General features: G+C 55.4%; 1 protein-coding gene across 1 annotated transcript; it reads left to right on the top strand.

Moving 5' to 3' along the window:
- On the top strand, positions 1 to 25,468 carry MAPKAPK2 (MAPK activated protein kinase 2). Its single transcript, XM_085044380.1, has 10 exons — positions 1 to 477; positions 19,016 to 19,155; positions 20,689 to 20,753; positions 21,417 to 21,496; positions 21,983 to 22,109; positions 22,631 to 22,706; positions 22,820 to 22,944; positions 23,209 to 23,294; positions 23,483 to 23,563; positions 24,109 to 25,468. The coding sequence occupies exons 1-10, from the start codon at positions 229 to 231 to the stop codon at positions 24,250 to 24,252; spliced, it is 1,173 nt and encodes a 390-aa protein (XP_084900506.1). The 5' UTR covers positions 1 to 228; the 3' UTR covers positions 24,253 to 25,468.
- Positions 25,469 to 27,165: the final 1,697 nt, after the last annotated feature.

Here is a 27,165-nt window from a genome sequence, read left to right on the forward strand (position 1 = left end):
GCCGGGCCGGCGGGAGGAGGAGGAGGAGGAGCCGCCGCCGCACCGGAGCCATCGCTCTTGTCGGGGCCGGGGCGCACCGGCGGGGGGCGGCGGCGGCGGCGCTGCTGCTTCAGCCCCGCACCCCCGGCCCATCCCGCGCGGCCCGCGGGGCTCCGCCGCCCTCCCGTCCGCGCCGCTGCCCTCCCGGAACCCTCCCGGAGCCCGCCCGGAGCCCGCCCGGCGCCCGCCATGCTCTCCGGGGCGCCGCCGCCGCCCGCCGGCTTCCCCAGCCCGCCGCCGCCACAGCCTCCGCCGCCGCCGCCGCCCGCCGCTCCCCCGCACGGGCCGCCGCCGTTCCCGGGGAAGGGCGGCCTGCAGATCCGGAAGAATGCCATCACGGACGACTACAAGGTCACCACGCAAGTGCTGGGGCTCGGCATCAACGGGAAAGTTTTGGAGATCTTCAGTAAGAAGAGCGGCGAGAAGTTCGCGCTCAAGGTGCGCGGGGAGCCCGCGCCGGGAGCGGGGGGGACGCGGGGACAGCGCGGGCGCTCGGCCGGCGGCGGCCGGGAGGGGCCGGGGAGCGGCAGCGGCGCTGCTGACAGTGATGGAAGGTGTCTGCTGCGGGGGAAGGGGGTCCCGGGGGGGCCGTGGGCGGCAGCGGGGCCGGCCGGACAATGAGGTGCCGCCCGCCCCTCCGGCTGCGCTTTAATCTCGTTTTTCCCCCCCATTCCGAGCAGCGAGACGCGGCTTTGTAGTGGGAAACGAAGCGAAATGACATGTTGGTGGCCCGAGGTGGGGGGGTCAGGAGTGGAGAGGTGACCGTGGTGTGGCTGGAATCCCCTCGGGGGATGCTCATCGTGGGATGCCGGGGTCTGCATCCCCAAATTTAGGGGCCACATCGCGGAACGGGGGGTTCCCTCCATGGGGCTGTTGGTGGTGTGTGCTGTGCGCACCGGCAGCTGCTCACTGTCCCCGTTTGATGTCCCCTCCCGGCTGTGACACCGAGCGACTGTCGTCCCCCGCTTCCCGCAGGGAGTATTTCAGCGTTACGATGTTACCCCTTGTCCCTAACTCGCTTCTCTTTGACAGGCACAGATAAATAGTGGCTACAAGGTGTATTTTGGCACGCGCTAGGTGATGCCCCCCTCCTGCTCGTTTCCAAACGAGCTTTTGGAGCAAAGAGGGGAGCGTGTCTCCCTGCCAGCCAGAGTTGGGGAAGTTTGAATGGATTCCTGACACGCCGGGTGATGCAGGAGCGAGGCTGTCTGCTGGGTGGGAGCGCCGTGTGCTCCAGCATCAGTGCAATTTGCGCCCACACATGAGCTGTTCCAATCCTTGGCGTTACCTCGAGGACTGGCAAGGCTGAAAACACCCCACCTAAACCCGTAACCCCACCTAAACCCATAACCCCCATCTCTTTTGTATTTAGAGCTGCCCATCTGTTGGTGTCTGGGGTTCCTGACCTGAGTGAGGGAACAAGCACAGGGCTTTGGAGGGACAAGTTGTGCTGCAGAGCTTGTGGGGTGGGCAAGGAACGGTGCTGAATGGCTGTGGTTAAGGAAGAGAGGTCAGTTAGGTAATTAAAGTTCGTCTTTTCCTTCAGAAATGCAGACATTGCTCGTGAGCCACCCTGCGTTGTACTCCAGGGCGACATTGTATTGTCATCTCGTTGGGTTGAAAATTAGCGAAATCCTCTTCTGTTTTGACAGACGGGCTCCTCCTCGCCTCTGAAGTTGAGTCACATATTTAAAGCACAGATCCCAGCACTTCCCTTTCGCAGCCCTGAAAGGGGAAGGATGGAGGAGGAGGCCGAGGCCGGCGGTTCCTCTGCCTGGGACACGGCACTGGTGCTGTCACCCTGCCCGTGCCACGGCGAGGGGTCAGGGTTTGCTGTCACGTGTCACACGGGTTCCTTGGCTTGTTGAGAGGCATCCTGAAACACAGGACTCCGAGCTGTGATGTAGGAGGGTGACGCAGAGTGTCTGTGTGGCTCCTGCAGGGTGAGGTATGCTCGACACTGAATCTCTTTTAGAACAAGAGATTGTCTTGCCTGTCCCCTGTCCTGGCCTCTTCTGGCGTCCCTGACGGGGAGGGACGAGTTCTGCTGAGTGGTTGGACGTGTCCCTGGCTTCTCAAAGAGCAGCACAGCTGCTACTGTAAGTGATTCCCTCCAGCACCTTCAAAACTGCTACGCTGGGAGTTTGGGCTCTGGGCTGAGCCCATGGGTACCCATCCTGCCCTCATGAGTGTGAGCTACAGGCTTGGCTTATTCCATTGGGATATTTGGTTGGAGCTGCCGAGCCCAAACTTGGTGTGGGTGACAGCCCTAGACATGATGTGTGCTGACTTCATTCCCTCCTCAGCTGCACAGCCGGGCTGACGTCTCTGCTAGAGACCTGTGCAGAGGTATTTGGGTCCAAATTACTCATGGGCTGCATCACAGTGGAAAGATGACCTAAAGCAGGATCCACAGAAGTGATTGCATCGAGTTGTCATGTTTCAGATGATGCTTAAAAGAATCCTGATGGCCCATGGCCAGGAGCCACAGCTGAAATCTGTCTGCTGCCTGCTTTGGTTGTGCAGTGAACCTTTCCACTTGGAGTGTCATTCTTTAGGTTGGCTGTTCCAAAATCTTGTATAACAAGGCAGTCCTTCACTGGAGGATGAGGCACAGTTTTGTCTCTCCCTGATGTGAACAGTGTCTTCTGGTCATGTTGTGCTTCCTCTTGGATCACGAGCAGCTATTGTGTTGTCAAAGCTCTTTCTCCCAGTTAAGAGGTGGATTTAGGTAAGGGTTTTGCTGAGAGTCATTTCGCTGAAGAGAACTTTTCAGTGCTCCAGGAGAGTTTGAGCTTGGAGACAGTGCTCTAGCAGCAGTGAAAACATTAAGGCCAATTTTCTTCTCGTTCCAGAGCATTAGTCCATGGCAGAGACACATCATTAAATAAAATGATGCTGTGTGCAAGTTAATGGATGGTAGTTCTGCTTGCTGTGTAGTACCTGGGTGAAAATGAGAGATTCCTTTACTTTCATTATCAATTCTTGTTCATCTTTCAGTTTCCCACTCCCGATTTGATTTTATTTTTTGGTACCTGAAGCGTGGTGGCATCCCTGAGTTATGTGGTGTGAAGCAGCCACGGATGGTCCCAGTCACCCATGACCTGACCCTGTTTGAAGCACCATGATCTACTGCAGGGTGGGAACAGAGAGCCCAGGGAGAGGTGATGAATGGAACTGAAATGCCTGGTTCCTTACCCCTTTCTTCCTTGTACCTCAGTGTGATTTATTATTAGGCAAAATTAGGCTTGTAATTTCTGTGGAGGCTGCTGTATGTAGGTCACTGCTGGCCTGACTTGGCAGGGTTGGCTGTGGTCAGGCTGCACTGGTGGGGCTGGGAGGGAAGGCTCTTTGCCTACTGCAAATTCCACTTTTAAGACTAATCTTTGGGCTGGCTGCCTTGATTCCACGAGGAAATGGCAGCTAAGCCAGGCTGGAGAGTGGGGACTGGTAATGGCAGGTGATGAGTTTTTCTCTGTCATACACATTGCTCGATGGAACTCTTTGTGGAGCAGGTTTCCTTTGAAAAAAATGAACAAACCTTGCTGCTGACTTCAGCTTCAAAGCAGGAGATCCTCACCTGGCTGGGTGAGCTTTGGAAAGGCTGGAAGAGCTCAGGGCTGTGGAGGCTACTTGTGGATCTGCTCCTGGTTTTGGAGCATCCTTGGTGCTTTGGGGCACCTTTGCGAAACACTCTCAGTCTCACTCTTGGCCTCATCAGATAATGTGTGAGTGATGTTTCCCGTGATGGAGAAGGAGGAAGGAGAATGGTGCTTGTGGTTTGCTGTTCTGGGAAGGTGCCTGTCGGGGAATTAGGGCAGGCAGCTCGGAGCTGATAACTGAGCAGCTCTGTGGACGAGCAAGTTCGTGTAGCCAAAGCACCCCAAGATTGAATGCTGTGTCCCTCAGAAAATCCATCTGGAAAAATATCCCTGCAGTGAGGGAGTAGATGGAGATCCTGGGCTTGTGCTCTTAGGAAAGAGCTTGCTGTGTCTGCTGTTCTGTCCCTCTCTCAGTGGAGATATGTTTTTTTTATTAGCTCTGCCATGTATTTTATATAATCAGAAATGTCTTCGCTGTGGCCTTCTGTGCAAGCTGTGGTTGAAAAGCTGTGGAAATTGCAGTGACATCACCGGGACTTTTCCAAAGCCGTGGTTTATTATCTCATTGACCAAAGGAGTCTACCGACTTGGGGTTTGAGTTTGTTTAAACGATTTGGGATTTGCCATAAGCTCTTTTAAACACTTCACATGTTCTGAGCAGTCAGAATGACGACTGTGATGGACTGATAAGAGCCAGGAGCAGGGGCTTTCTCTCTGGTACGTGCTCAGGAAGTGGCGGGGCTCTTCCTCTCCATAATAATCTAATGCCATCAGCCATTGGTCTTGCAAAAGACGTTTCCCATGTTTTCAGAGGTGGGGAACTGAGATGCAGTGATTTACTGAGTGTGAGAGGCAGCACCGGGCTGAGGAGCTGCGCTGCTTGCGGCACACAGGATGGAAATGCAGCCCCTGGATGTGGTGTTTAATAGCCAAATACCACCAGGTAAAATGGTGATTTTGCCATTCACACTGAGCCCCGCTGGCCTTTGGCTTGCTTGTGCCATCTGTCCCCACACACATCAGGAAAGCCTCGTGTTTGGGACAGCATTGGTCTGGTCTGTGGGGCTGTAGAGGTGATCCTTTTCCTCAGGCAGTGAGTGATGCAGAGCAGAGGCTGGGCTGTGTCAGACACGTGCTCTGAAACAACCAAAACCATGGATAAATAATCACTGAAGCCCCACAGACTGACAGCCAGGGCACCTGGCACGTTTGGAGCACAATGGGTGGGCACAGGTGATGAAAACTCCCGGAAGGTTCCTGCTGAAGAAGCCTGAAAGATCAATTGGTGACTTCTCTCTTCCCAGCAGCCTCCAGGACATCCTGTGGTATCTGATGAGATGGATGAGCTCGTGATGGATTGCAGGGTGGTGCAGGGCTGTGGGAGGCATCCGGAGGAGTGACTGGGTTGGACACAGCCATTTGGCTCATCCTGTGGCACAGGAACAGCATCACCCCAGCTTTAGGATCTGCCATCTCCTGAGCCTTCCTGGTGGGCTCCTGTGCCCCACACCAGGGTGCTCCGAGGGCTTTGCTCTTTTCAAACCTATCCTTTTGCTGTGGTTTTGCTGTCTGCTGAGAAACTGAGAGGAAAGAGCCCTCCTTCCTTCAGAAATCCTTTCCTCCTGCTCGGAACTCAAGCAGCCTCCCGACCTGCAGACGGCCCTCGCTGCCGCAGTCAGGCTCCTCTCCAAGCACAACTGGCCCCGCGCGTCTGGCCTCGAGTTGCAGCATTCAGGCAGCATGACCTCACCTCCTGGATTCCAAGAATAACGTGCTGCCTCCCCTGCTGCCTCCCCTGCTCCGTGCCGGGGCAGTTTGCAGGGCCAGGGCAGCCACCACAGCCCAGCATGGCCAGCTCCAGGGCTCTGGCTTGTGCCAGGCGTGCCCAGGTAGCCCAGGGCCCATCCCAGGCTGCTCAGCTCCCTTGCCCTTGGTGGGCTGCAGAGGTGAGGCAGCAATGGGAGAAGGTTTTCAGGAGCTGGCTGAACTTGCAGGGCTGTTTTGGAAGAGGGAGAGTTTGAGGGAAAAGCAGGGTGATTCCTCCACCAGCTCCAGAGGCTGGCATGGGAACTCAGCTTTGCCCGTGTCCCCAAAAAACCTGTTTGGAGCTTGGGCAGTGACACTGAGTCAGCATCATGGTCATGTCTGGGGGTCACACTGTTGGATTTTAAATCCCCTGAGAGCTTTATCCCACTGGAAGTGGGTCCCACCTTCACTGCTGCAAGATGCTAAACCCAACTTGCTCTGGTGGAAGATGTCCCTGCCCAGGGTGAGGAGTTGGGATGAGATGACCCTCAAGGTCCCTTCCAACCCAAACCAACCCTTCCGTGATTCTCTTGCTCTCTGGAAATATCTTCTCCTTTCAGCCCTGGCTGGCACGAGGACTGTGAGTGTGAGCAGTGCCTGGAGGCTCATTTTGGGGAGGACTCTCGTGGCTGTGCCCTGTTCCCCGAAGGAGAGGGCTGGGGAGCAGCACGGGGGTTGGAGCAGGGCATGCAAGAGCAGCTCTGAATGCAGAGAGCTTTAACAGCCTTTTAAACTGTTGTTCCTTTGTACCCCGTGGCTGAGTCATTTCAAAGATTTCAGCCTTTCAAGATTTTACCAGTTTGAGGTAGGGATTACAGTGGCTGCCAGGTTTAATGGTTGCATTAACTCGCTGCTCCTTTGTGGCCTGGGGAGGGGACTAACAGCCCTGAGTCTCTGAGTGCTGGTGGACCTGAGATGACCTGGAAGAAAAGTTCTGCTGGAGATGCTGTGAGCCACAAAAATGTCATTTGAAAAGTGTCACTGGGAGGGGGACAGAGGATCTGCTCAGAGCACTCTGGGAGCTCCCCTGTGGCTCCATCTTCCCTGCAGTGCTGCCGAGGAGGATGGTGGCATCTTCTTGTGGATAAAGGCCTTCCCTCAGTGCTCTGCTTTGCTGTGGCAAAGTGCCCTGTGCCAGTGGGGAGGGCAGGTGAGCTCTCTGGCTCAGGAGGCCTGCAGCTGGCACTGCCTTTGCCGTCATATGTAATGAGATTATTCAGGCCGTTGGCGTCAGGGCCGCACGTGATTTGGTGCTGCCCTGCGAGCTGCAGCCTAAACTAGAGATAAAGTTCAAAATACAAACCCAGATCTCAATGTTCCTGGGGCGCCCAGCCAGGCTGGGACTTTGCTGCTGTGCTCTTGGTGTCCTTATCCGCTGTGGCCTATAGATTTGGGATCAGGGGAGGGATGGATTAATTTCCTTTGTTGCCATAATTGAGTTTGCTGCCTCGCTTTGTGCCCTTGGCCGCCCCCTTTGAGCTCAACCCCTCCAGCTCTGCTGGGCCCACAAGATGGGGATCAGGCAGGTTTGGGGTCACTGTCATACACCTCACCCTCTGGATCAGGCTCACTCTGTGTAACAGCAGGTTGGGACTCTGTGCTGTTCCTTTCCCAGGGGCTTGGGAGCATCTTTTGGGTTTTCAGGACCAGAGCAGCCTCTCACTGTCCTCCCGTGTCCTCTGGCCCTGGTGCACAGCACTGAGCTGGGGCAGCCTCTCCAAAGGCTCCTTGCATGTCCTGCCAAGTGTGTGTTTTCAGGGAAATGTGGCTGGAACGCAAGCTGGGGCTGCTGTGGAAATTTGGCAGCCCGTCCCCAGCAGGCTGCAATTCCAGTAGCAATTCCATAGGTGTGGGTGGGAGCTCCAAGGGGTGCTGCTTGGAAATGGGGTTGGAATCCTGGGGATCTCGGCTGGGCTGGGGGAAAAGCAGATGCAGTCAGGTCTGAACAAAGCAGAAGGTATGTGTGTTATCTTCAGCTTAGTCTAACAAAGCAGTAAATAAAATAGAGAGCAGGGGAGGTGTCTGGGAGCAGGGATGTGTTTTGAATTCTGGCGGCAATGAGCCTTACAGCTCAGTGTTGAACAATTTCAACTGTTCTGTTCCCGCTTGTTTCAGTGAACAGGCAGGTGCCACTGTGGGTGTCACTGCCCTGTCACCACAGAGTGCTGGCCCCCACAGCCCTGCAGCTCCCAGAGCCAGGCTGCAGCAGCCACTGTCACCTGTGCCAGCCTCCTCCGGCCAGCCCTGTCCCCTCGGGGCTCTGGGGTGACTCTCTCTTCCTCTAAGGCAGTTTCACAACCTCACTGCCCGCTGTGCTGGACAGATTTGCTGAGAGAAAGAGCCCCAGGCAGGCGACTCTTGCACAAGTGGCTGTGCTGGTGCTGGGAAGGGCAGGCTTGCCAGGAAGTTTAAACTCAGGTTATCTCCTGGAAGTCATCAGAGCTGTGAATTTGGTATTTTTGGGTGGGTACCTCCCGTGCCTCCAGCAGAGATGTTTTGGGGAGTCTGGAGGTGATGCAGCTCTTGCTGGCTGCCTGCCCAGGCTCCCGGAGAGAACATCTTCCCCCTTGCTGGCTCAGGAGCCTGGAGGAGGCTTGGGAAGCCCTTTGCTTTTGTTCTCAGCGCTGTTTCCCACAAGGAATGACCCTGCTCCTGGTGTGAGGGGCTGGCAGGAGCTGACATCTCCCTCTCCATCCCCTCCCACCCTGCTTATTCCACTTTGGAGTTCAAACTCCCAGGGTCTTGTGTGGTAAATAAGAGTTGCTACAAAGAACAGTGAGATGCTCTGTGGGTGGTGGGATTCGGCAGGGAAGCATTGCATGTCCTTGGGGGTTTTTGGAAGTGTCCTGGTGGTCCCATTCCCCAGCTCCGTGCTGCTGGAGGAGACAGCCAGCCCAGCATGTCATTAGGGATGCAAATTCTGGGCTGGTGAAGCCTGGGTGAGCGAGATGCTGAGGAGGTTCTGCAGGGATTAAAATGTGGTCATTGGGTGCTGGGTTGGGAGCCAGAGCTGCTTCCGAGGAGCTTCAGAGCAGGTCTGAGGCTCCTGCCTCTGCCACAGTCTGGGGAAGTTTGTGGAAAATGTTTTTTTGTGCAGTGCTTTGGGGTGATATTGCCATTTCTGGACCCTGCCTGGAGGAGCTGCAGGGCAGGGAGGGCTCTGGCCCTGTGGGGTGCAGTTAATGAGAGCAAGGAGAGGGTTGGGGCTGCTCAGTGTTACCCGTTAGCTCATTTCTGCCAGGCTCTAGCAGCAAGGACAGCTGTCCTTAGCAGGTCAAGCACCTCTGGCTTTAACCAGAGCATTCCTTTCATGTTTCCTTCTCCTCAAAGATTGCCCTGAAACAACCGGGCAAATGTCACCGAAGGCGGGTTTGCTTGGGATGTGGCGGTGATGCTTCGAGGGTTTTAGTGGCTGAACTCCTGACCAGCACTGGACATCTGGACCTTCCACCCACTTCGAATCCAATCCCTCCCAGCAGCCCTGCAAAAAGCCTTACCCTTGGGAGCTGGGGGTAACACAGAGTAGGTGCTGTTCCTAGCGGTTCTTAAAGGCTTCATTCCTTCTCTCCCCCAGGAAATGAGGCTCTGCTGGTTTGGGGTGTTGCTCCAGCCCTGGGTGCCCCAGGCTGTGCTGCCGGGGTTGCGTGGGGAGCCGCGGGGGCTGCCGAGCCCCAGGGTGGGCAGCTGAGCCACACAAAGGCTGCCCTGTCTGCTCTTTGGCTTCCCCCAGCCCTAAGCTCTTCTCGTGAATAAGTGGGATTGAAAAAGCTTAAATTCGTACAAAGCAGGGCCCAGGAGCCCCCGGCCGACCCGGAGGGAGCAGCTGCCCCCTGCTCACCCTGTGCCCTGGGGCTGCCCCTGCACCCAGGGGTCCCGGGAAATGCTGTGTGTGTAAGGCTGGCTGTGGGGAGAGCTTTCTTTTTGAAAGCTGGCTATGGGAATGCCCAAGCAGACCAGGCTGTTTGCCAAGGGAGCAGCAGTAGCTGCAGGAGGAGATTTTTTCTGTTAGTTTGTTTAAATATCCGTGCGTTTATCCTTTTATCCCCTCTCCGTTTTAATCTAGCAGGCAAAATGAGTCCAAACCGCTTGCTGCCTGTGGGATTTGGTAGGAAATCAAGTAGCCTGCTGGTAAACACTGTCAAGCAGTGGGGTGCTGAGCATCCATGGGAGGATCAGTGAGTCTTTCCCCTGTGCTCTCCACACATGTTTTTGCTGTATATTGAAAAGATGCAAGAGCATAAAACCTCTGCTGGATGAAACCTTCTCCAGGTTGGATCAGGTTTGATGGGGCTCTGGCCAACCTGTGGAAGGTGTCCCTGCCCATGGCAGGGAATTGGAATGAGATGAGCTTTAAGGTCTCTTTTAAGCTCTTTCATCCCAAACCACTCCGTGATTGAGTGACTCCTTGCTCTGTGCTGGGCAGGACATCTTCCTGTTAGAGCCTAGCCTTGGTAACACCAACATGGGGGAAATTTCCCTTCTGGTGCTTATGGAAATTTGTGCATCCAGGCACTTCATGGTGAGTTCTGCACACTTCTGGCCAAGGTGTTGGGAGGTGATGGTGCTGCCTGGGCTGCTGCTCCAGGCTCTGTCCCAGCCTCACCAAACCTCCCCAGCTCCAGGGCCACGGCTGCTGCCAACAGGTGCCGTGGAGGCTCCTGGGGCTGCCAAAAGCCTGGAGGGAGCTAAGAATAGCCACCGTGTCCTGAGAGCTTTAATGTGGTGCCAGCAGGATGCAGAGAAGGGCTTTTTTTAAAATAGAAACACAACTGTGTTTTCCTGCTGGCTGAAGGAGTCTCGGGGTGGCTGCTGGAGGAGGAGTGCCCTGCTTGGCTCCTGGGTTGGCAGGAGGCTCTCAGATTTTCATTGCATTGCTTCAGAATTCAGGATTCCCCCTAAAATAATTGCCTGCTGTGTGGGTAAAGTGGAAGTGCACAGCCTTAGGTAGTGCTGGGTCTCGGGTCTGGGGTGTTGCTTGGCTCTTAGCCCACATGGGCTCATGGCAAACGGGGCTTTCCACCAGCTCTTCTGTGGGTCCTGTGGGGTGCTGGGGTTGTGCAGCCTCTGTGTGGTGGGAGAAGGAGGAGAAGAATAGCCTGTGGGGCAGGGACAGCCTGGGACACTGCAGTGAGAGCTTTGGGGGTGTTTGGGGAGATGGTGAAGGAGAGGGTGGTGGATGTGTGTCCCCAACCAGCTCGGAATCACTCAGTGAAGTGCAATCCCCTCTTGTCCCTGTGCCCCTTCATTGCCATCTCCTGTCTTTACACACATTGCTGCCACTCTCCCTGCCCTGGGCATCAGCTGTGCGTGTGAGAGGTGCAGGGAGGAGGAGGAGGAGGAGGAGGAGGAGGAGGGCTGTTGGTGGCCGTGGGGCCCCTGCCTCGCCGAGCACCCGTGCAGACAAAGCCCTGTTATGAAATCCCTGAGCTGCTCCTGGCTTGGACTTTCCCTGCTCCAAACAATCCCACAGCGGCCACCCAGCACGGGAGCTGTGTGTGACACTCTGGGGACAGCCACAGCCCTGCTCCCAGCACTCTGGCAGCCTCCAGACTGCTGTGGCCATGGGCTCTGGGGTGGCTTCTCCATGATCCCAGCCCCTGGAGGCATCCCAGCAGCTGGAGGATGCTCTGCTCTGGATCCCTGCAGGATCACCTGGAGAAAGCAGAGCTGGGCTGCAGATCTCAGCAGGGTGTTTGCTGTGCTCTGGTGTTGACAGAGCCCGTGACGAGGGTGAAACTGTGTTAAATAAACAGCTGAGGAAGGACAGAATGATGCAAAACCGTGCTGTCGTCACCGAGCTTCGAGGGTGCGTAAATGAAACCTTGCTCAGGCTTGGCCCTGGTGGAGGAAACACATCCCGAGGCCATCCTGCTCCCAGTGCCAGGGGCGAGTGGTGCTTCAGGAGGGGTTGGCCTTGATGCAGCTTTGTAGTTCAGTTTGGTTTTTTCCTTCTTTAAATATATATGTATTTATTTATGCTGCTCTAAGATCTGTGTTGAAAGGGCGCAGGCAGGATCCCTGTGCTGGGGGGTGGGTGGTAACCTCTCCTCTGTCTCGTGGGGGAAATTTCCCCTGAGAAATTTAATTTTTGGGCAGAGCATGAGTTCAGGAGCTGCCGGGAAGCAGTGGGTGTTGCAGGGCTGCTTCTGGCAGGGCTTCATGGCTGCTCCACTTGCAGGCGTGGGTCTGGGCCTCTCCCCAAAATCACTTCCAGCTGAAATGTTCAGGGAATGGGTGGACACATCCAAAAATAAAAGCAGTTCTGGGATGTAGGTGTGGGGAATCCAGAGGGGTCAGAGGTAGCAGTGGGGTCAGGCAGGGTTGTCCCAGGGTTGGTGTGAGGCTGGTGGAGCAAGGGACCCACAGAGATGCTCTAAGGTCCATCTGAGGCTGAGGGGAAGGCACTGGATGTGGATATGGGGCTGGTGAAGGCAGCACCATGCAGTGCTGGTGATAAGGGGATTTTTCAAGCTGTGCCTGTGGGAGGGAAGCACAAAGGACAAAGGTCAGCCCTGAGTTAATGGTTTACATCAGTGTTTACTTCGGTATTAATCACACCTGCAAATATCAACCACTTCCTATCATAAAAGCACATGTGTGCTTTTCCGTTCACGACGTTGTCAGCTCCGATAGCAAATCTGGCAAGGGGAGGGTTGGGAGGAGGAGCTGACCCCGAGCCTCAGCTCTGCAGAGAGCTGGAAGTGAAGGTGCTGTGTGTGGAGCAGACCCGCTGTCTGCGGCTGGGAAATCTCTGCCCATCCCATGGCTGCTTATTTTCCTTTCAGTTTGTGTGGAGTGGATAAAAGGCCCTGGCAGGTGCAGCAGAGGCGTGTGGGATGTAGGGGTTTGGTTTGCAGAGAGCATCTGAGCATCCCCCCCAGAATGGCTCCGTTTGGAGCTGGGCTGTGGCTTCTTCTGCCCGAGACAGTGAGTCTCTTCCCTGCTCAAGCCCTGCCGGGGTGGCTCCTGGTGGGCAGTGCCACCTTGGATGTTTTAGAAAGGAATGGGCTGGGCTGGGTTGGAGTGTTTTGGCTGTCGTGATGCCCTTTCTCCCTGTTGGATTCCTGGGGAGGTCCTGGCTGGGATGGTGGCTCTGTCCCTCCAGCCAGCTCTGCTCCCTGGGCCCTGTGGTGTGGTCTCCTCGTGCCCAGAGCACACAGGACCTTGTGACCGTGACCATGGCTCCTGTCTGGGCTGCTCCTGGTCCTCACCAGTGCGTCCTGGAGAGATGAGCATCGGGTGAGTCAGCACAACCCAGCACTGCTGCTGCTGAGGGCTGGAAGGAAGAGGAGGATCCCAAAACAAAAACACGGCACTGAATAGTCCCCTAATTTTGTTTTTCTCAGATAAATGAAGCTGGAACTCTTTATTTCTCTCCCTTAAACACCGGCTCCAGCCTGTTGCTGGGTGTGAGTCAGCGGGGATGCTTCGTGCTGCTGCCGTGTTGCCATTTACCTGCTCTGACTTTTCCCTGTGAGTTCTGCAGGCCCTTCCCGCCCACCTCCATCTCCTCCCTCCATCCCCAGTGCCTCCACCACACTGCTGCCCTTCCCTCAGCATCCAGGGCGCTGCTCCTGGGTACCAACTCGGGCACTTGGTCTCCAGGATGTGCCAGGAACATTTTTGGTGCTGGAAAATGGGCTCTGCAGCGCAGGGCTGGCCGGGGGGCAGCGCCCCGATCGCACGGGGGGCACAGGCCCCTGGCAGGTGGCTCTTACTTAAGCCCAGGCCTCTCTTCTGCTCCTCGCCTTTGTGTGCCTCGAGAGGCTTTTGTTGCCGCCTGAAAAGGCTGAATGGCTGCTGCATCTGTCGCAGGGGGAGAGTGGGGCGAGGAAAGGCTCAGCAGATGCCCCGGGCAGGGGGGCTGAGGGGCTGGGGGGTCCCGAGCATCCCCCACCGGGCAGAGACCCCCACGGGAGCCGCAGGCAGGAGGATGAGAGCACAGAGGGTTGTGCAACGTTGGCCCCTTGTGAAAGCACCGTGTAAGAGCTGTTCCCTCGCCCCACTTCCATCCTCCGCCCCGTTGCAACATCGCCCGCAGGAGCGGGACGAGCGCGCTCCGACATCTGCCCCCGCTCCGACATCTGCCTCCCTGCGTGCGCCGGCTGCTCCTGGCAGGGATTTCAGCTCTCCCCTCGCTCACGCAGCCTCTTCATGCCTGGCTGGCTGCTCGTCTCGGGCCGTGCGGTGGGAAGCTCTCCCTGAGCTCGCCGCGGTGGCTCCGGGTGTCCCTCGGAGCGCTCAGATCATTCAGGCTGGGAGAATGCGGCCGAGCAGCTCGAGCGTGTGTGTGTCAGCTCGCGTTTGCTCGGCCTCGCTTGCCTCTCCTGTCTTGCTCCTCCGTTCGTAGCTCTTTCTAAATAATCCTCTCTTGCTGGGATCCGTTCTCTAACCTTTCTGTTTTCCCTGAGGCAAGAGAATGTGGAGGATGGAGCCAGCTGCGCTCGTGTAGGTCAAAACCTCAGCATCCACCCAGGCTCTGGTGGTCCCTATTCCTCTGGAAGGTGGGAAGCTGATGCCTGGTGCTGTCTTGCCTCTCAAACCATCTTGGATGAAGCCACCTCCATCAGGGAGCAGAGCTGCCCTTCCAAACAGTCATCCTAGGATGGCAGGACGGGGCACGCCGTGGGCAGGACGCTGCCGGACCCATGCTCAGCTCCTCCTCCGGACACGTCACCTCTGCTCTCTGGCTTTCCCCGGGCAAAACAACCGTGAGGACGAGGCTTTTGCCTGCTCTGTTGGGGCTTCGAACTCTCTCTGGGGCTCTTTGGGCGTGGGCAGAGCAGAAAGGAACTCCAGCTTGGGAAAGTCCCGTCACCAGGGCAGCGGGGCAGGTTGTGGTGGGTGTAATGCGGGGATGGGGTTAATGTAAAGGTTTATGTAAGAGCCACGACGATGTGGGGGAGGTTTCCTGAGCTGCACCTTTAATTGTTACTGCCTTGTGGTTAAACCATGAATTTCCCTCTGTTTGGTAACACAATTCCTCTTATGGGCTCTGGGACTCGTGATTTTATTTCTCTTTTGTCGTTCATAAACACCAAAAGCGGAACCAAGCTTTGCTGCTTCCATGTCCTTCTGCTGGCCTCTCTCTCTGAACCGTGTCTGGGAAGGACTGGAGTAACTTCGGGTTCATTACCTGAGGGCTCCCCAAATATTCTGGCATTACAGGCTCAGTTCAGTCCAGGGAGATAAGGGGAACAGCCTGTGCAAAGCTTCCAGCACTGGCCCTCCAAATGTGTAAAGCAGCTGACGCCAGTTGGCAGCGAGTTTGCAGGGGGAGATTAGAAGAGGAAAATCCTTTGAAGAGAAACCCTTTTGCTTTATTAGGAAAAAATGCTCCTTGCCCTGTGCTAGCCGGGTCAGGGGAATCCAAAGCCTGTGTGTGTGTGATCCAGGCAGGGGGAAGCTCTGCTTTGCTTCCCTGCTGATAATTTGGGGGATGACAGCCTGCCTCTCTCTGCTGTAGGTTTATTCATACTTGAGAAGAGTTGATTTTAACCCCTGTGGTGCTGACAGGTCCTGAGGGGAGCTCCTGGGGGTGGTTTGGGGCCTGGCTATGCTCCTGCAGGTCCTGGTGGGTGCTGTGCTGTTCTGCTGGGGAGTGAGGAGAATTGGGTGGGATCAAAATACACATGGAAATGAAACCACCCTGCCTGCAAGAGCAGCTGGAGCTCCTGGGGTGAGCGTGGGGCACAGTGGGGCAGCCCTGGAAAATGGGATCCTCCCTTTCCATGGAAATTGCCCGTGGGAGGTGAGGTCTTTCCTCGGCAAACTCTTGGACAGGGATATCTTGCCCATCTGAATGTTCTTGGCTCGCCGAGGGGCAGCACCGTTTGGGGGACAGGGGGACAGTGTCCTCGGGGACCTCCTGCCGTGCCAGGGGAGGAGGGAGCTTCCCTTTCCAACCTGTCGTGACTCATGGAACATCACGGAACATCTTCCCGGGAGGAGGCGGCAGGACTGAATCAGTGGTGCCTGAGGACACGAGCAGAGAGGGAACGTGAGCGTGGGCAGCTCCAGCCCCCTGCTTTGCTCCAGAGCTTTCCTTCCTTCCTTCCTCGTGCCCACCCACCTTCGCTGTGCTTGTCCTGAGGTGATGGGGAAATTCAGCTCCATGTGATGCCGAGCTCTTCCTCGGAGTTGGAGCTCGTTTTTGATGCCTGCAGGAGCAGGCTGGAGCCTGGATTTGGGGTTGGGTTTGTTCAGTGAGGTGCTGTTCCCCTGCAGACACCCTGATGAGCTGTTTTGTTTTCAGGAGCTGCTTGCAGGGTTTGTCTTTCTGAGGTGGTGAAAAGCCCTGAGCTGCTGCAGGAGCTCTTGAGAGGAGCCTTTTTCTGCTTTTGGGGTGCTGAGCATGTGGGGCTGGGCTGTGCCATCCGCTGATGGGACCAGTTTGGGAGCCCTCAGCTTGGGGGTTTTAATGAAGCTAATGAGAGTGTTTAGCTGGGCACAGAAATAATTTCCTCTCGCAGCATGGAAAGGCTCCTGGGGGAGCTGGGCTGAGCCAAGGCACAGGATGGCAGCAAACGCCGTCTGCCCAAATCTCCGAGGTGTCAGGCAGAGCTGGAATGCGGCTGAAAGCCGAATTTAATTTCCTTCTGAATTGCCAGGAGGGTGGAGTGGCCCTTTCCCTGCTCCCCCTCCTTTCCTGCAGGGAGGTGCCCTAGTGGGAAGCAGAGATGGGAAGGGGCAGAGCTGTGGGCTGGCACAGCTCTCCTGGCTGTCACTGTCCCGGGCAGTGTTGAAGGGACACAGGCATGCTGTGAGGATGAGCTGATGTTTGGAGATGTGCAGTGCCTGCCAATATTAACCCCTAACAGCCATCATGGGAAAGGGATGCAGCTCCTCGCTGTGTGAATCCTGCCTGGATTTGCTCCGAGCTGGTGGCAGAGCTTCCCCTGCAGTGCTGCCCTTGTGCCCTGTCCCGGGGACACTTGTGTAACTCAGGGATCTGGTTACTGCCTGCCTCAGCTGCCTCCTCTCCAGCAGGAGCAGGCAGGTAGTGCAGCGTTTTCCATCTGAAATGATGAAGAGTTTGATCTCCAAGGAGCCCTCCTTCTGTTCAGGGGATAAGAGCTGAGAGCAGCTGTCAGGAGTTCCCCCAGCTTGTCCTGGCTGCTGCCATCGAAGGGTTAACCCTGGTTGTGTTCCAGATCCCTGGGTTGCAAAATCAGCTGGGGTGGGATGGGGGCAGCTCACCCTCGCTGAACCTCAGGGAAAACACGAGGTGATTTTCCCATCCCAGCCTCCTCTCTGGGAGCCAAGAAATATAAATCTTGCTGTGGCCACAGGCTGCCCTGGATAGCAGAGCTAAATCAGGGATGTGGGCAGTGTCACCATGTCACCACACACCCCCAAAAGTGCTGGATGTGGAGTTTCTGTGACCAGAGCAGTGCCAAGACATCACCTAGCAGTAGTTTCAATGCAGGCTGGGCAATGGGAAGGAAGGTTGGCAGCTGTGGGAGGACAAACTAGTGCAAGTGCTGCTCTTGTCCCACCACTGTATCATGCTTGGCACATTCCCAGCACCCCAGGGCACAGGGAGCTGGTGCCTGTGTGAGGGCAGGAGGTTTTGGGGTGATGCTGGGCCTGTGGGCTGCTCCTGCCATGGCTTGGCCTTCCCACACAGCCTCTTTGCACCTGGCCTTCAGCTCCCCCTCTCGCTGCTGTCACCTGCTGCTGGGAACATTGCCTAAATTAACCAAATCATTCCCTTAACGAGGCTTAATCTGCTCCTCTGGAAGCCTCTCCATCACCTCTGCATGCCCAGCCAGCGGGGGAGTGCAGGGAGCAGCTGGATCACAGCTGGATGTTCTGAGAACACCGGGGCTGCTCTTTGCTCCTGGAGGATGTCTGGGTACAAAATCAAATGTCAGGGCCGTGCTGGTGCAGGTAATGGAGGCTGCTGCCTCCTACTTCATTAGAAATCCAATTAATCTCCTATAAAAGCACTCAGAGTGACCTCTAAAATGGGATGTATTTTGCTGTACCTCTGCTGGTTGTCTTGTGCAGGATGATGTTAACTAGCTGCTTCCTGCTGCTCCATTTTCCCCGTCCATAATTACAAATTGTTTTGGTTTTTATTTTTCTCTTCAGCTTCCTGGCTCCCCACGCCAGGCTCTTCAGAGTGGAGCTGCAAATAGCCAAGCTCTTCTCTAGTCCACTTTGCAGGGGGCTGGTGTTACTCTATCTCATGGTTTTGACTTCCGCAGGATCTGGTTTTTAGGATAATTAAGCAATAGAGGAGCAAGGAGGGGCTGTCCAGCCTCCTGCCCTGTCTTCCTTTTGCCCTCAGGCTGTCGCTGCAAGTGATGTCAAGGAGTTGTGCAAAGGTTGGCTTGGCCCCTTTGGTCCTTGCCGAGCTTCCAGTGGTTTGGTGCCTGCAGCCTCCCCATCCCACATCCACCAGCACAGGTTTCCACTGGTTTTTTTCCACCTCGGGAGGCAGGAGAGCTGAGGAGGTGAGAGAGGTGTGACCAAAGCCCGGGGATGGTGTTTTGGGTGGGTGGCTGAAGGGCACATCCTGTCTGTGCCTTTCCCTTGTGGTGAAGGACGAGTGCTGTTCCAGGCAGGAATGCAAATTGTGACTCTGCCAGGGCAGCACCATCAGCGAGTGTTTCATCTGCAAACAGGCAGCGTGTGGGTTTTGGGAATTAATCCTCATTCCTGTGAAATCCCCACTGTGCTGTGCACCACTGTGGGTCCTGCAGAGCATCCCAAGGCTGAGCTTGTCCGGGAGAAGTCAGAGGGGTCAGAGGCACTTTTTTGTCCAAATCTTGGTAAAATGACCAAACCTGCTGTTTCCTGCAGTGGGGGTGTTTCCACATCCCCCTGCTCTGAGGTGCAGACCTGCTCCAGAGGGTGTTTGGCTGAGACTGGCCCCAAAGGCTGCCAGAGACAGGAAGGAAAATGAGCTGCGCTCAAGATAGACAACGTTTGTTGTTCTATATTTAGGAGCACAATAATTAGGGCTGGTTGTTTATCCTGACAAACATCGTAATTAATAGTCTATGGCAGACAAGCAAATTGTTCCTGCACCTGGGAACTGTGAGTGTCTTTGGGAAGGGCAGGGGGTTCATTAAAGGGCTGCTATTTAGGGAACATCTGGATTTTTGCTTTGTGCACGGGTGCTGGTGGGCTTTGAATTCGTGGTGAGGGAGCTTTTGTGATCAGGAGAGTCCCATGGAGCAGCAGGCTGACGGATGGGAAATGATGGGGGACAGCAAAGGGGAGAGTGAGAATACTTGGCAGCACCCAGGGGTGCAGTGGTAGACGTATCAAGGTGCAGAAGTTACCTCATAAATCCAGTAGGTCGTGCTGGTGGGGCACAATGAGGTAACAGGCAGCCAGAATAAGGTTTTACTAGCCTTGAAAGGAAGGGCAAAACGCTGAGGGCAAACGGCTTCTCAGTGTTCCCACTAGATGGGGATGGAGTCATTGCCAGAGCGCTCTCGCTGCACTGCAGGGAGCACCCAGCCTTCGCCCCCGCATCCTCTCGGTGGCCACGGTGCCAGCTGGAGGTCATGACCCTGCTCTCTGGGGCTGACAGGGTCTCTCTTCCCCCGCAGATGCTGCAGGACTGCCCCAAGGCCCGCAGGGAAGTGGAGCTGCACTGGAGGGCGTCGCAGTGCGCGCACATCGTGCGCATCATGGATGTCTACGAGAACCTCTACCAGGGGAGGAAGTGTCTGCTCATCGTCATGGAGTGGTGAGTGCCTGCCTGAGGAGCACCCCTGGCCATGCAGGGTGGTGATAAAAGAGAGGGGAGCATCTCCCAGCCCTGCTGTGGGGGTCCTGGGGATCCTGGGGGGATGCAGCCCGTGAGCTGTGGGGACACGGCCTGGGCAGAGGCGTTGGAGGGACAGGGACAGCGGTGGCTGCGCTGGCTCTGAGTCATTCTGAGAACACGCTTGGCTCTCGGCAGGCTCAGGGCCTGTGGTTCTCACAGGTGGGTCATAACCAAACCAGCTCTGGCCATCACCAGCTGGGCTAGGCAGCAGTTCCTGGCAGCCTAGTGCCTGCGGTGGGTGCGTGGGACAGCAGCCACACTGAGCTGGCACCGCTGGCACTGCCCTGGCACCTCCTGCGGCAGCGGCTGAGCGGCTCTGGTTTGGGTAGGTGCTTGGTATAACCTGGGGATGAGGAGGAGGAATGAAGGGGAAAGTATTGAAACCACATCCCAACCGCAGCTGTGATTTGATGCAGCTTCCTTGCCAAAACCTCTCCTCTGGCAAGCTGGTAGGGCGCCTGGGGGGGCAGCGGGTGCAGGAGCAGCACGAGCAGCTCCTCTGGGGGAACAGGAGAGAATCATGCTGGGACTCTGTGCAGCCAGGGATGGGAAAGGGGTGTGTGATGAGGGAAGGAGGAGTAGCTGAGGGGTTAGTGGAGAGTCCCCAGGACTGTTCCTGTGACTGAGGGATGCTCTGGGTGTAACGCCCATCACAAGGCAGGGTTTGGCTTCCAGCAGGAGCAGGATGTGGATCCGTCCTCATAGCCTCTGGGTCCATCCTCCCAGGCTCTGGATCCATCCTCCTGAGCTGTTGGTCCATCCTCACAGGATGGAGGTCCCAAAGGCTGGAAGCAATTGCTGTTGCAGATGTCGAGTGGATGTCAAGGAGATGCTATCAGCACTGGGAAAGCCAAACTGTTTCTGCTTTAGTCAGATAAGGCAGGGGCAGGAAGTGCCATTATCCCTGCTCTCGTGGAGAATTCTCCTATATCTCCTGATCTCTCTGGGACCTGCGTTTTTCCTGAGGAGGGAACTCCACCACTGGTTCTCCAGCACCTCCCGTGGGACCTTGCCCTGCTGCAGTGGGGTTCAGCCTCTGCCTCCCCCAGCCTGGAGAGCCCATCCCGGTGCTGCTGATGCCTCAGCCATGCCTTGGGCTTTGCTCAGCACTTCTGTGCTGGTTTATGGTGCTGCTGAGGGAGATGGCTGTGAGCAAAAGGAGGCCACGTGTGCTGGGAGTGCTCTCACCACCTTCCAGCCACATTTGCTGCCTTTACTGTAAATGTGTTTCTGTGGTCTGCTGGGGTGACCACGTCCGCCCGCGCCTCTGCCAGCACAGAGCCTCTGCCCTGCTGGTTTCGGGAAGGAGGAGGCTCTGAAACGCCCCAGAAGCACCAGCCCAAGGATTGGATGGGGAAGGGGATTGTTTCCTGCTGAGCAGCAGAGGGTTTGGTGCAGCCTGTGGCTGTGGGAGATGGACACAGCTTGTAACACTTCCTGCTTCTCTTGCAGCTTGGACGGCGGGGAGCTCTTCAGCCGCATTCAGGACAGGGGAGACCAGGCCTTCACAGAACGGGGTATGGAGCCCACGCCCTGCTGGGCCTTCAGTCCAGCCTGTGCCCTCAATCACTCTCCTGAATCCCCAGCAGAGTTGTGCACTCAGGGAATGAGGAATGTGGGTAGCAGGGGTCCTACTTTTCATGTTCACTTGGGAGCTGGGTTAGGGGATGTTCCCACACCCTGTCCATCCCACTCCAGCACAGGCAGGAGCTTCAGCCACCTTCAGAAGCATCCACCTCCCTCAAAAAATTAAGTCCATGGGCCATGGTTCTCAAAGATCTCAATCTAATTTCCACTATTCCTCTGGCCAGGAAAAGCAACTACACAACCCAAACTCTGTGCCCCTCGTTGCCCCCTTGGCTTCCCATCCTAAGGGGGAACCTTTCCTGGCTGGATCCCCTGCTCATTGGGTGTCCTTAATGGTTCAAGCCCTGCCTTGGTATTAGGCTCAGGGGCTGGACTCTGCCCCATCCCTCCCCTTGGGAGTGTTTGGGAGCTGCAGGTTCCTTACCCAGGGATGGGCAGTGGCAGAGACTCCATGGAAAGCGAGACTTCAGGTAGAGAAAACCCCATTTGACCTCAGCCAGGTTCTTTGACTCCTGGTTTGTAGAGTTACCCAGGGAATGGTGCTCTTTTTCACATGCTTGTGAAGCCTTCTGATGGTTTCTTTGCTGCTTCAGAGGCTTCGGAGATCATGAAGAGCATTGGGGAAGCTATCCAGTACCTGCACTCGATCAACATCGCTCACCGGGACGTGAAGGTACCACCTGAGCCCCTCTTGGCTGAGCCAGTGATGCCTAAAGCAGGCTTGCCTGAGACAGAGGCCAAGACAAAGTTAGGAGAATAAAAAGCAGACAAATTTATTAAAGGCCTTAGGTACATTCAGGACACCGAGTCATGAGGTCTTCACCTTTTATAAGTTCTGTCTTATTAGTATATTGGGCCTTAATTCTCCAATCACACCCTGAGGTGGTGATGTCAGCCACCCCAAGCCTGCTCCCCCCAGTTCAGTGTTGTTCCCATATTTTGGGGCTCTGAGGCAACAAATGTGTCCTTGGATTTCTATTCAGAGGAATTGTTTTGGCTAAAGGTGCTGGGAACAAAGGTTTTAGCATTTTATACGAAGCCTAGAACTACACCAAACCTACAGATACACGAAGAATAGAAGCTAGAAATTCTCAAGGCATCACCAGGGCCAGGCTGCCCCAGCCCTGCTGCTCACTCCTCGTTCCCTGTGTGTTCCCAGCCGGAAAACCTCCTGTACACCTCCAAAAGGCCCAACGCTGTGCTGAAACTCACCGACTTTGGCTTTGCTAAGGAAACCACCACGCACAACTCCCTGGCCACGCCGTGCTACACGCCCTACTACGTGGGTGAGTCTGGGGGCTGCAGGGCTGGGGGGCTTGGAGGGAGCCATGTGCATCACCTCTGCATCCAGCCTGGAGCCTGAGCTCTGAGCAGCAGAGTTCTGGGGTAAACACTCTCCACTGCTCCAGGATTAAGTTTTTAATTTAAAAATTTGAAATCATTAAAATCAATGTTCAACATACAATCTTAACTTAGAACAACAACAAAAAAACCCCCTAATCTAAACAGACAGAAAAGTAAAAGAGTTTCCCAGGCCAGATCCAAAAATAACATCATCACAATATAGAACAGAAAGGACAAATTATACAAAATCCACCCCTAGAATTTTCACTGCAATTACACACAAGCACTTCACTATAATTCTACTGTATAAAACCCATAGCTTAATACTTGTTTTGCCCATTATTTTCTCCCAAAAAGAAGAGTCCCAGAGCTGCAGGTGGCCCTTGGTGTCCCCCTGGTGTGTCAGATCCCCCTCACGCAGCGTTGACACTTGGATTTAGGATTTTCTTTGTGTCTTTACCAGCCCCAGAGGTGCTGGGCCCAGAGAAGTACGACAAGTCCTGTGACATGTGGTCCCTGGGTGTCATCATGTACATTCTGTAAGTCTGAGGGTTCCTCTCCCTCCTGCTCCTGGCCCTGCCTTGTGCCCTGCAGATGCTCCTGGGGAGGGTTTTGGGGTGACACATGGACTCTGTTCCCTCTCCTGGTGCAGGCTGTGTGGGTATCCCCCCTTCTACTCCAACCACGGCCTGGCCATCTCTCCTGGCATGAAGAAGCGAATCCGAATGGGCCAGTATGAGTTTCCCAATCCTGAGTGGTCTGAAGTGTCAGAGGAAGGTAAATATGGTCCCTGTGGTGGCTGTCCCCAGGCTGAGGTCTCCTTTTGAGGGCTGGGGGAGTGTGTTTGGGGTCACCTCTCAGGGATGCAGCAGCATCTTCACCTCTTTGTTTGAGAGGCTTTTGCTGAAGGGCTTGAGCTGGGTCAGGTGTGGGGCACACAGGAGGGGTGGGCAGGGATTTTGGGGCTGGAGCTGGGAGTTTGGAGCTCAGGGAGAGTCCCCTGGGAGCTGCTGGCTCCTGACCCTCCACAAACCCTTCCAGTGAAGCAGCTGATCCGCAACCTGCTGAAAACAGACCCAACCCAGCGCATGACGATAACGGAGTTCATGAACCACCCCTGGATCATGGTGAGGGCAGGCGTGGGGGCAGTGGGGTGGGATGGGGATGGGGATGGGGATGGGGATGGGGATGGGGGATGGGATGGGGATTGGGATGGGATGGGATGGGATGGGATGGGATGGGATGGGATGGGATGGGATGGGATGGGATGGGATACCTGTGGCTCCCAGCTGATGCTCCTCCCCTCTCGTGGCAGCAATCCATGCAGGTGCCACAGACCCCGCTGCACACCAGCCGGGTGCTGAAGGAGGAGAAGGACCTGTGGGAGGATGTGAAGGTAGAACCTCTCTCTGTCCATGTCTCAGTTCTCTGCAGCCCTGTGTTCTCTGGGCACTGTCCTCTCCTGTCTCCCTGCAAGCATTCACCATCCCTGGAAGTTTTCAGAAACTCTGTGGATGTGGGACATGGTTTAGTGGTGGACTGGCAGTGTTGGATTAACCATGGAATCATGGAATGGTTTGGGTTGGAAGGGACCTCAAATGCCATGGGCAGGGACACCTCCCGCCATCCCAGGCTGCTCCAGCCTGGCCTTGGACACTCCCAGGGATCCAGGGACAGCCACAGCTTCTCTGGAAATGCCATCCCACCCCTCCCCACCCTCACAGGGCTCAATCATCTCAGAGGGCTTTTCCAATCTTAACAATTCCATGATTCCAATCTGCCGTGGGTGTGCTGCCTGCTGGGGAGCTTTGCACTTGGGATGGAGCTGGAGATTTGGCACTGGGACACCCAGACCCTGCTGCCATTGATTCCCACGGGGCCCAGCTGCTTTGGGGACCCTGGGGGGGCATTGCTGACAGCCCTGTCCCCCCCTGCCCACAGGAGGAGATGACCAGTGCCCTGGCCACCATGCGAGTGGACTATGAACAAATCAAGATCAAGAAAATCGAAGATTCCTCAAACCCTTTGCTGATGAAGAGGAGGAAGAAAGCCAACCCCACCGAGCCTGCCGCGCTGCCCCACTGAGGCTGCCCCGCCGGCCCTCGAGAAAGCAATAACTATATATATATATTTTTTAAGAAAAAAAAAGACAAAAAGAAACAGACTGTTCTATCGAGCGCATGGAATTCAGACATTTATACCAGACTAGTTATTTTTAGCTACTCACCTGTGTTTCTGACCTTTCTGGAGCAGGTGGTAAGATCCCCCCTCAGATCCACACCTGCAGCCAGGGATTTTTGTCCTGTAGGTGAACGCCGCCAATAATTGGATTTTTATTTTTCTTTTGTGAAGCAGTTTTGATTTATATATATATATTTTTTTTTCTCTCCTTCCTTCCAAAGACATGGAAACTCCTGTGGTGACCTTTTTAGGGTATATAACGTATAAATATTTTTTAAAAACTACTGTAGAGCTGAAACCCAGACAGCGTGTTCCCTGTGTGGATGCTGGCTAGAGATGGGCTCCAGGCTTGGGAGTGGGTCAGGGAAGAATTCAAATCTTTCCCTCCATCCTGCTGGCCTGGGGGGTCCCTGTGGCCACCAAAACTGCTGCTTTTCAAGCCCAGGAGCCAAAAAGCAGCCTCAGCCCTCCCTGAGCTGAAGCCTGGATCTGCCCGGCAGCGCTGTCCGTCTGTCCGTGCGTGGGGTGTGTGTCTGTCCGTGGGCCTGGAGCTGCTCGTGGCTCCCCCTCCGTGGCCTGACGTGTGCCTGGAGTGCAGTTCTGACCTCAGGGGTGGGCAGGAGGCTGTCCTGCGTCCCCCAGCTCTGCAGGGACGTGTTACAGGCGTGTCCCCCACCTTCACCCCATCCCGCAGCCCCTGTCCCCCTGGGGACAAACAGGTGGCAGGGGACAGTGGAGGTGGCACAGAGCCATAGCTTGAGCCAGGATGGCAGCACTGACCCCTCCCTGGCTGGGGGTCCTGCTGCCCCCCCAGCGTGGCTCCTGCTGGGAGCAGGGCAGCTGCTCTGAAGTCTTTAGTCCATGAATTATTATTATTATTATTTTGTCACGATGTTTCACTTCGTTAAATGTGTTTGAATGGGGAAAAACAATTTTTTAAGGCAATGTTTAGGTTTTTAGGCGATCTTTTAGACACTGTATGGAATTTTAATTTGTTTTGAAAACGAGTTTTTATTCTTTTTTTTTTCTTTTTTTTTTTTAATTATTTTTGTCTGTTGGCTTATACTAATCTTCCCGGTCTGCTCTTCAGTCCTTTGGATTAAAGACACTTAAAGCGTCACCCAGTCTCTCCTCCTTGCTTTGTGGCTGTGAAGAATCCCCCAGTGCTCCAGGCTGGGTGGCTGCTCTCCCCATGTCCTAAAATTGCTCTTTTTCCCACCAGAGCAGCTGAGCTCCCCAGGATGTTCTGCAGGGACACAGCATCCCTCTGGGGGCTAGACAAGGGGTAATGGGTTCAGACTGAAGGGGAGAAGGATTAGATGGGATTTTGGGAAGGAATCCTTCCCTGTGAGGGTGGGGAGGGGCTGGCACAGAATTCCCAGAGAAGCTGTGGCTGCCCCATCCCTGGCTGGACAGGGCTTGGAGCAGCCTGGGACAGTGGAAGGTGTCCCTGCCATGGCAGGGGTGTCATTAGGTGATCTTTAAGGTCCCTTCCAACCCCAAGCACCCTGTGACTGTGTTTCTAAGCAGCAGAGGGGCTGCAGGGAGTCAAATCCTACAAAGATGCTGCACGATGGGAACTGGGAACATCCACGAGGAGCCTCTAGGGTTGCAGAGCTCCACAGCAGAGTTCACCCCTGGCTCTGCCCCATGCTCAGTGCCTCTCTCAGGAGAGGAGCAGTGGCTGCTGCACACACCCAGCTTGCAGAGGTGTGAAGCACAGGCAGGATTTTCCACCCCGCAGCACCCGCAAGCTCTCAAGGGTTTGCGCAGTTTCAACGTTTTGGAAACAGATTCTCTAAACAAACGTAATCCTGGTACTGAACCCTGATGTTGTCTCGGGGATGAGGTTCAGGTTTGTTTTATTACTGAGATCCTGTTCTGGAAATTACGGTGCTCACTGACACAAATCTCAACTCCAGTGGGAAGGTTTGCGGCTTGAAATGTTTTCTGCGTGTGTTTGGGGAGGGGAGAGCAGAGTGGGCACCCATGGCTGATTTCCTCCCTCCATTCCCCTCAATTTGACACTGATATTGAAGCCATCAGGATAGAGAGTTTTCCAGGAAGATTCCCATGGTGTTCCTGAAGCTTCCCAGGCTTTCCTGGCTGTCCCAACTCCTGGAGAAGAGGTGCACAAGGCCACCCCATCCACCCTCCCCTTTCCCTCCTTCCCAGCAGAAATGTCCCTCTGGAGTGGCACTGTCCTCACTGCAGCACCCAGACTGTCACTGCACACTGTGGATAAAGCCCAGGTTTGTTTTCTGTGAAGCTGTTGATGCTAAAAGGAATAGCTGGGGCAGTGTGGGCGGCGGCTGAGAACATGCTTACTCACACAGGGCCATATTGTGCTGCTTTGAGGTTTGAAACCCAAATTTTGGGGCAGATCTGCTTGCAAGGTGCTGTAAATAAATGGGCTGGAGAGCAGCGCGGAGGGTAGAGGAGAGCTGTTGGGATGCTGGGGGCTCTGAGCTCCCTGGGATCAGGTAAGGATGGAAAAGCAGCAGGAAGGAACCTAATTTCATTTGGGGAAGATGAGATCAATCCACACATCACGGCAGGGGCTGGAAGGAGATGAGCTTTGAGGAACCTCCCAGAATCATTCTGGAATTCTGTGGTTCTATCACCTTTGGGAAAAACACCCCAGGGGCAGCCAGGTTATAAAATTTTGGATTGAAGTGCTGCTCTGGTGCCTGTGGGAGATGATGGCCACAGTTCTTTGCAGGAGTCAGCTGCGGTGGGAGCAGAGCATGGAAACCTGGGGGGACCTGCAAGCTGCTGACTCCAAAGGAATATGTGAAAGATTCACTGCCACGTTGA

Source organism: Lichenostomus cassidix, unplaced genomic scaffold (genome assembly GCF_008360975.1).
Source record: "Lichenostomus cassidix isolate B80296 unplaced genomic scaffold, HeHo_3.0 unassigened_scaffold_chr26, whole genome shotgun sequence".
Classification (NCBI taxonomy): domain Eukaryota; kingdom Metazoa; phylum Chordata; class Aves; order Passeriformes; family Meliphagidae; genus Lichenostomus; species Lichenostomus cassidix.

Bases quoted from the DNA above. Each gene is read 5' to 3' on its own strand.
- MAPKAPK2 (XM_085044380.1), top strand. From the start codon at position 229: ATGCTCTCCGGGGCGCCGCCGCCGCCCGCCGGCTTCCCCAGCCCGCCG. The intron at 20,754-21,416 runs GTATGGAGCCCA...TTGCTGCTTCAG, and splicing joins CCAGGCCTTCACAGAACGGG to AGGCTTCGGAGATCATGAAG. The intron at 22,945-23,208 runs GTAAATATGGTC...AAACCCTTCCAG, and splicing joins GTCTGAAGTGTCAGAGGAAG to TGAAGCAGCTGATCCGCAAC.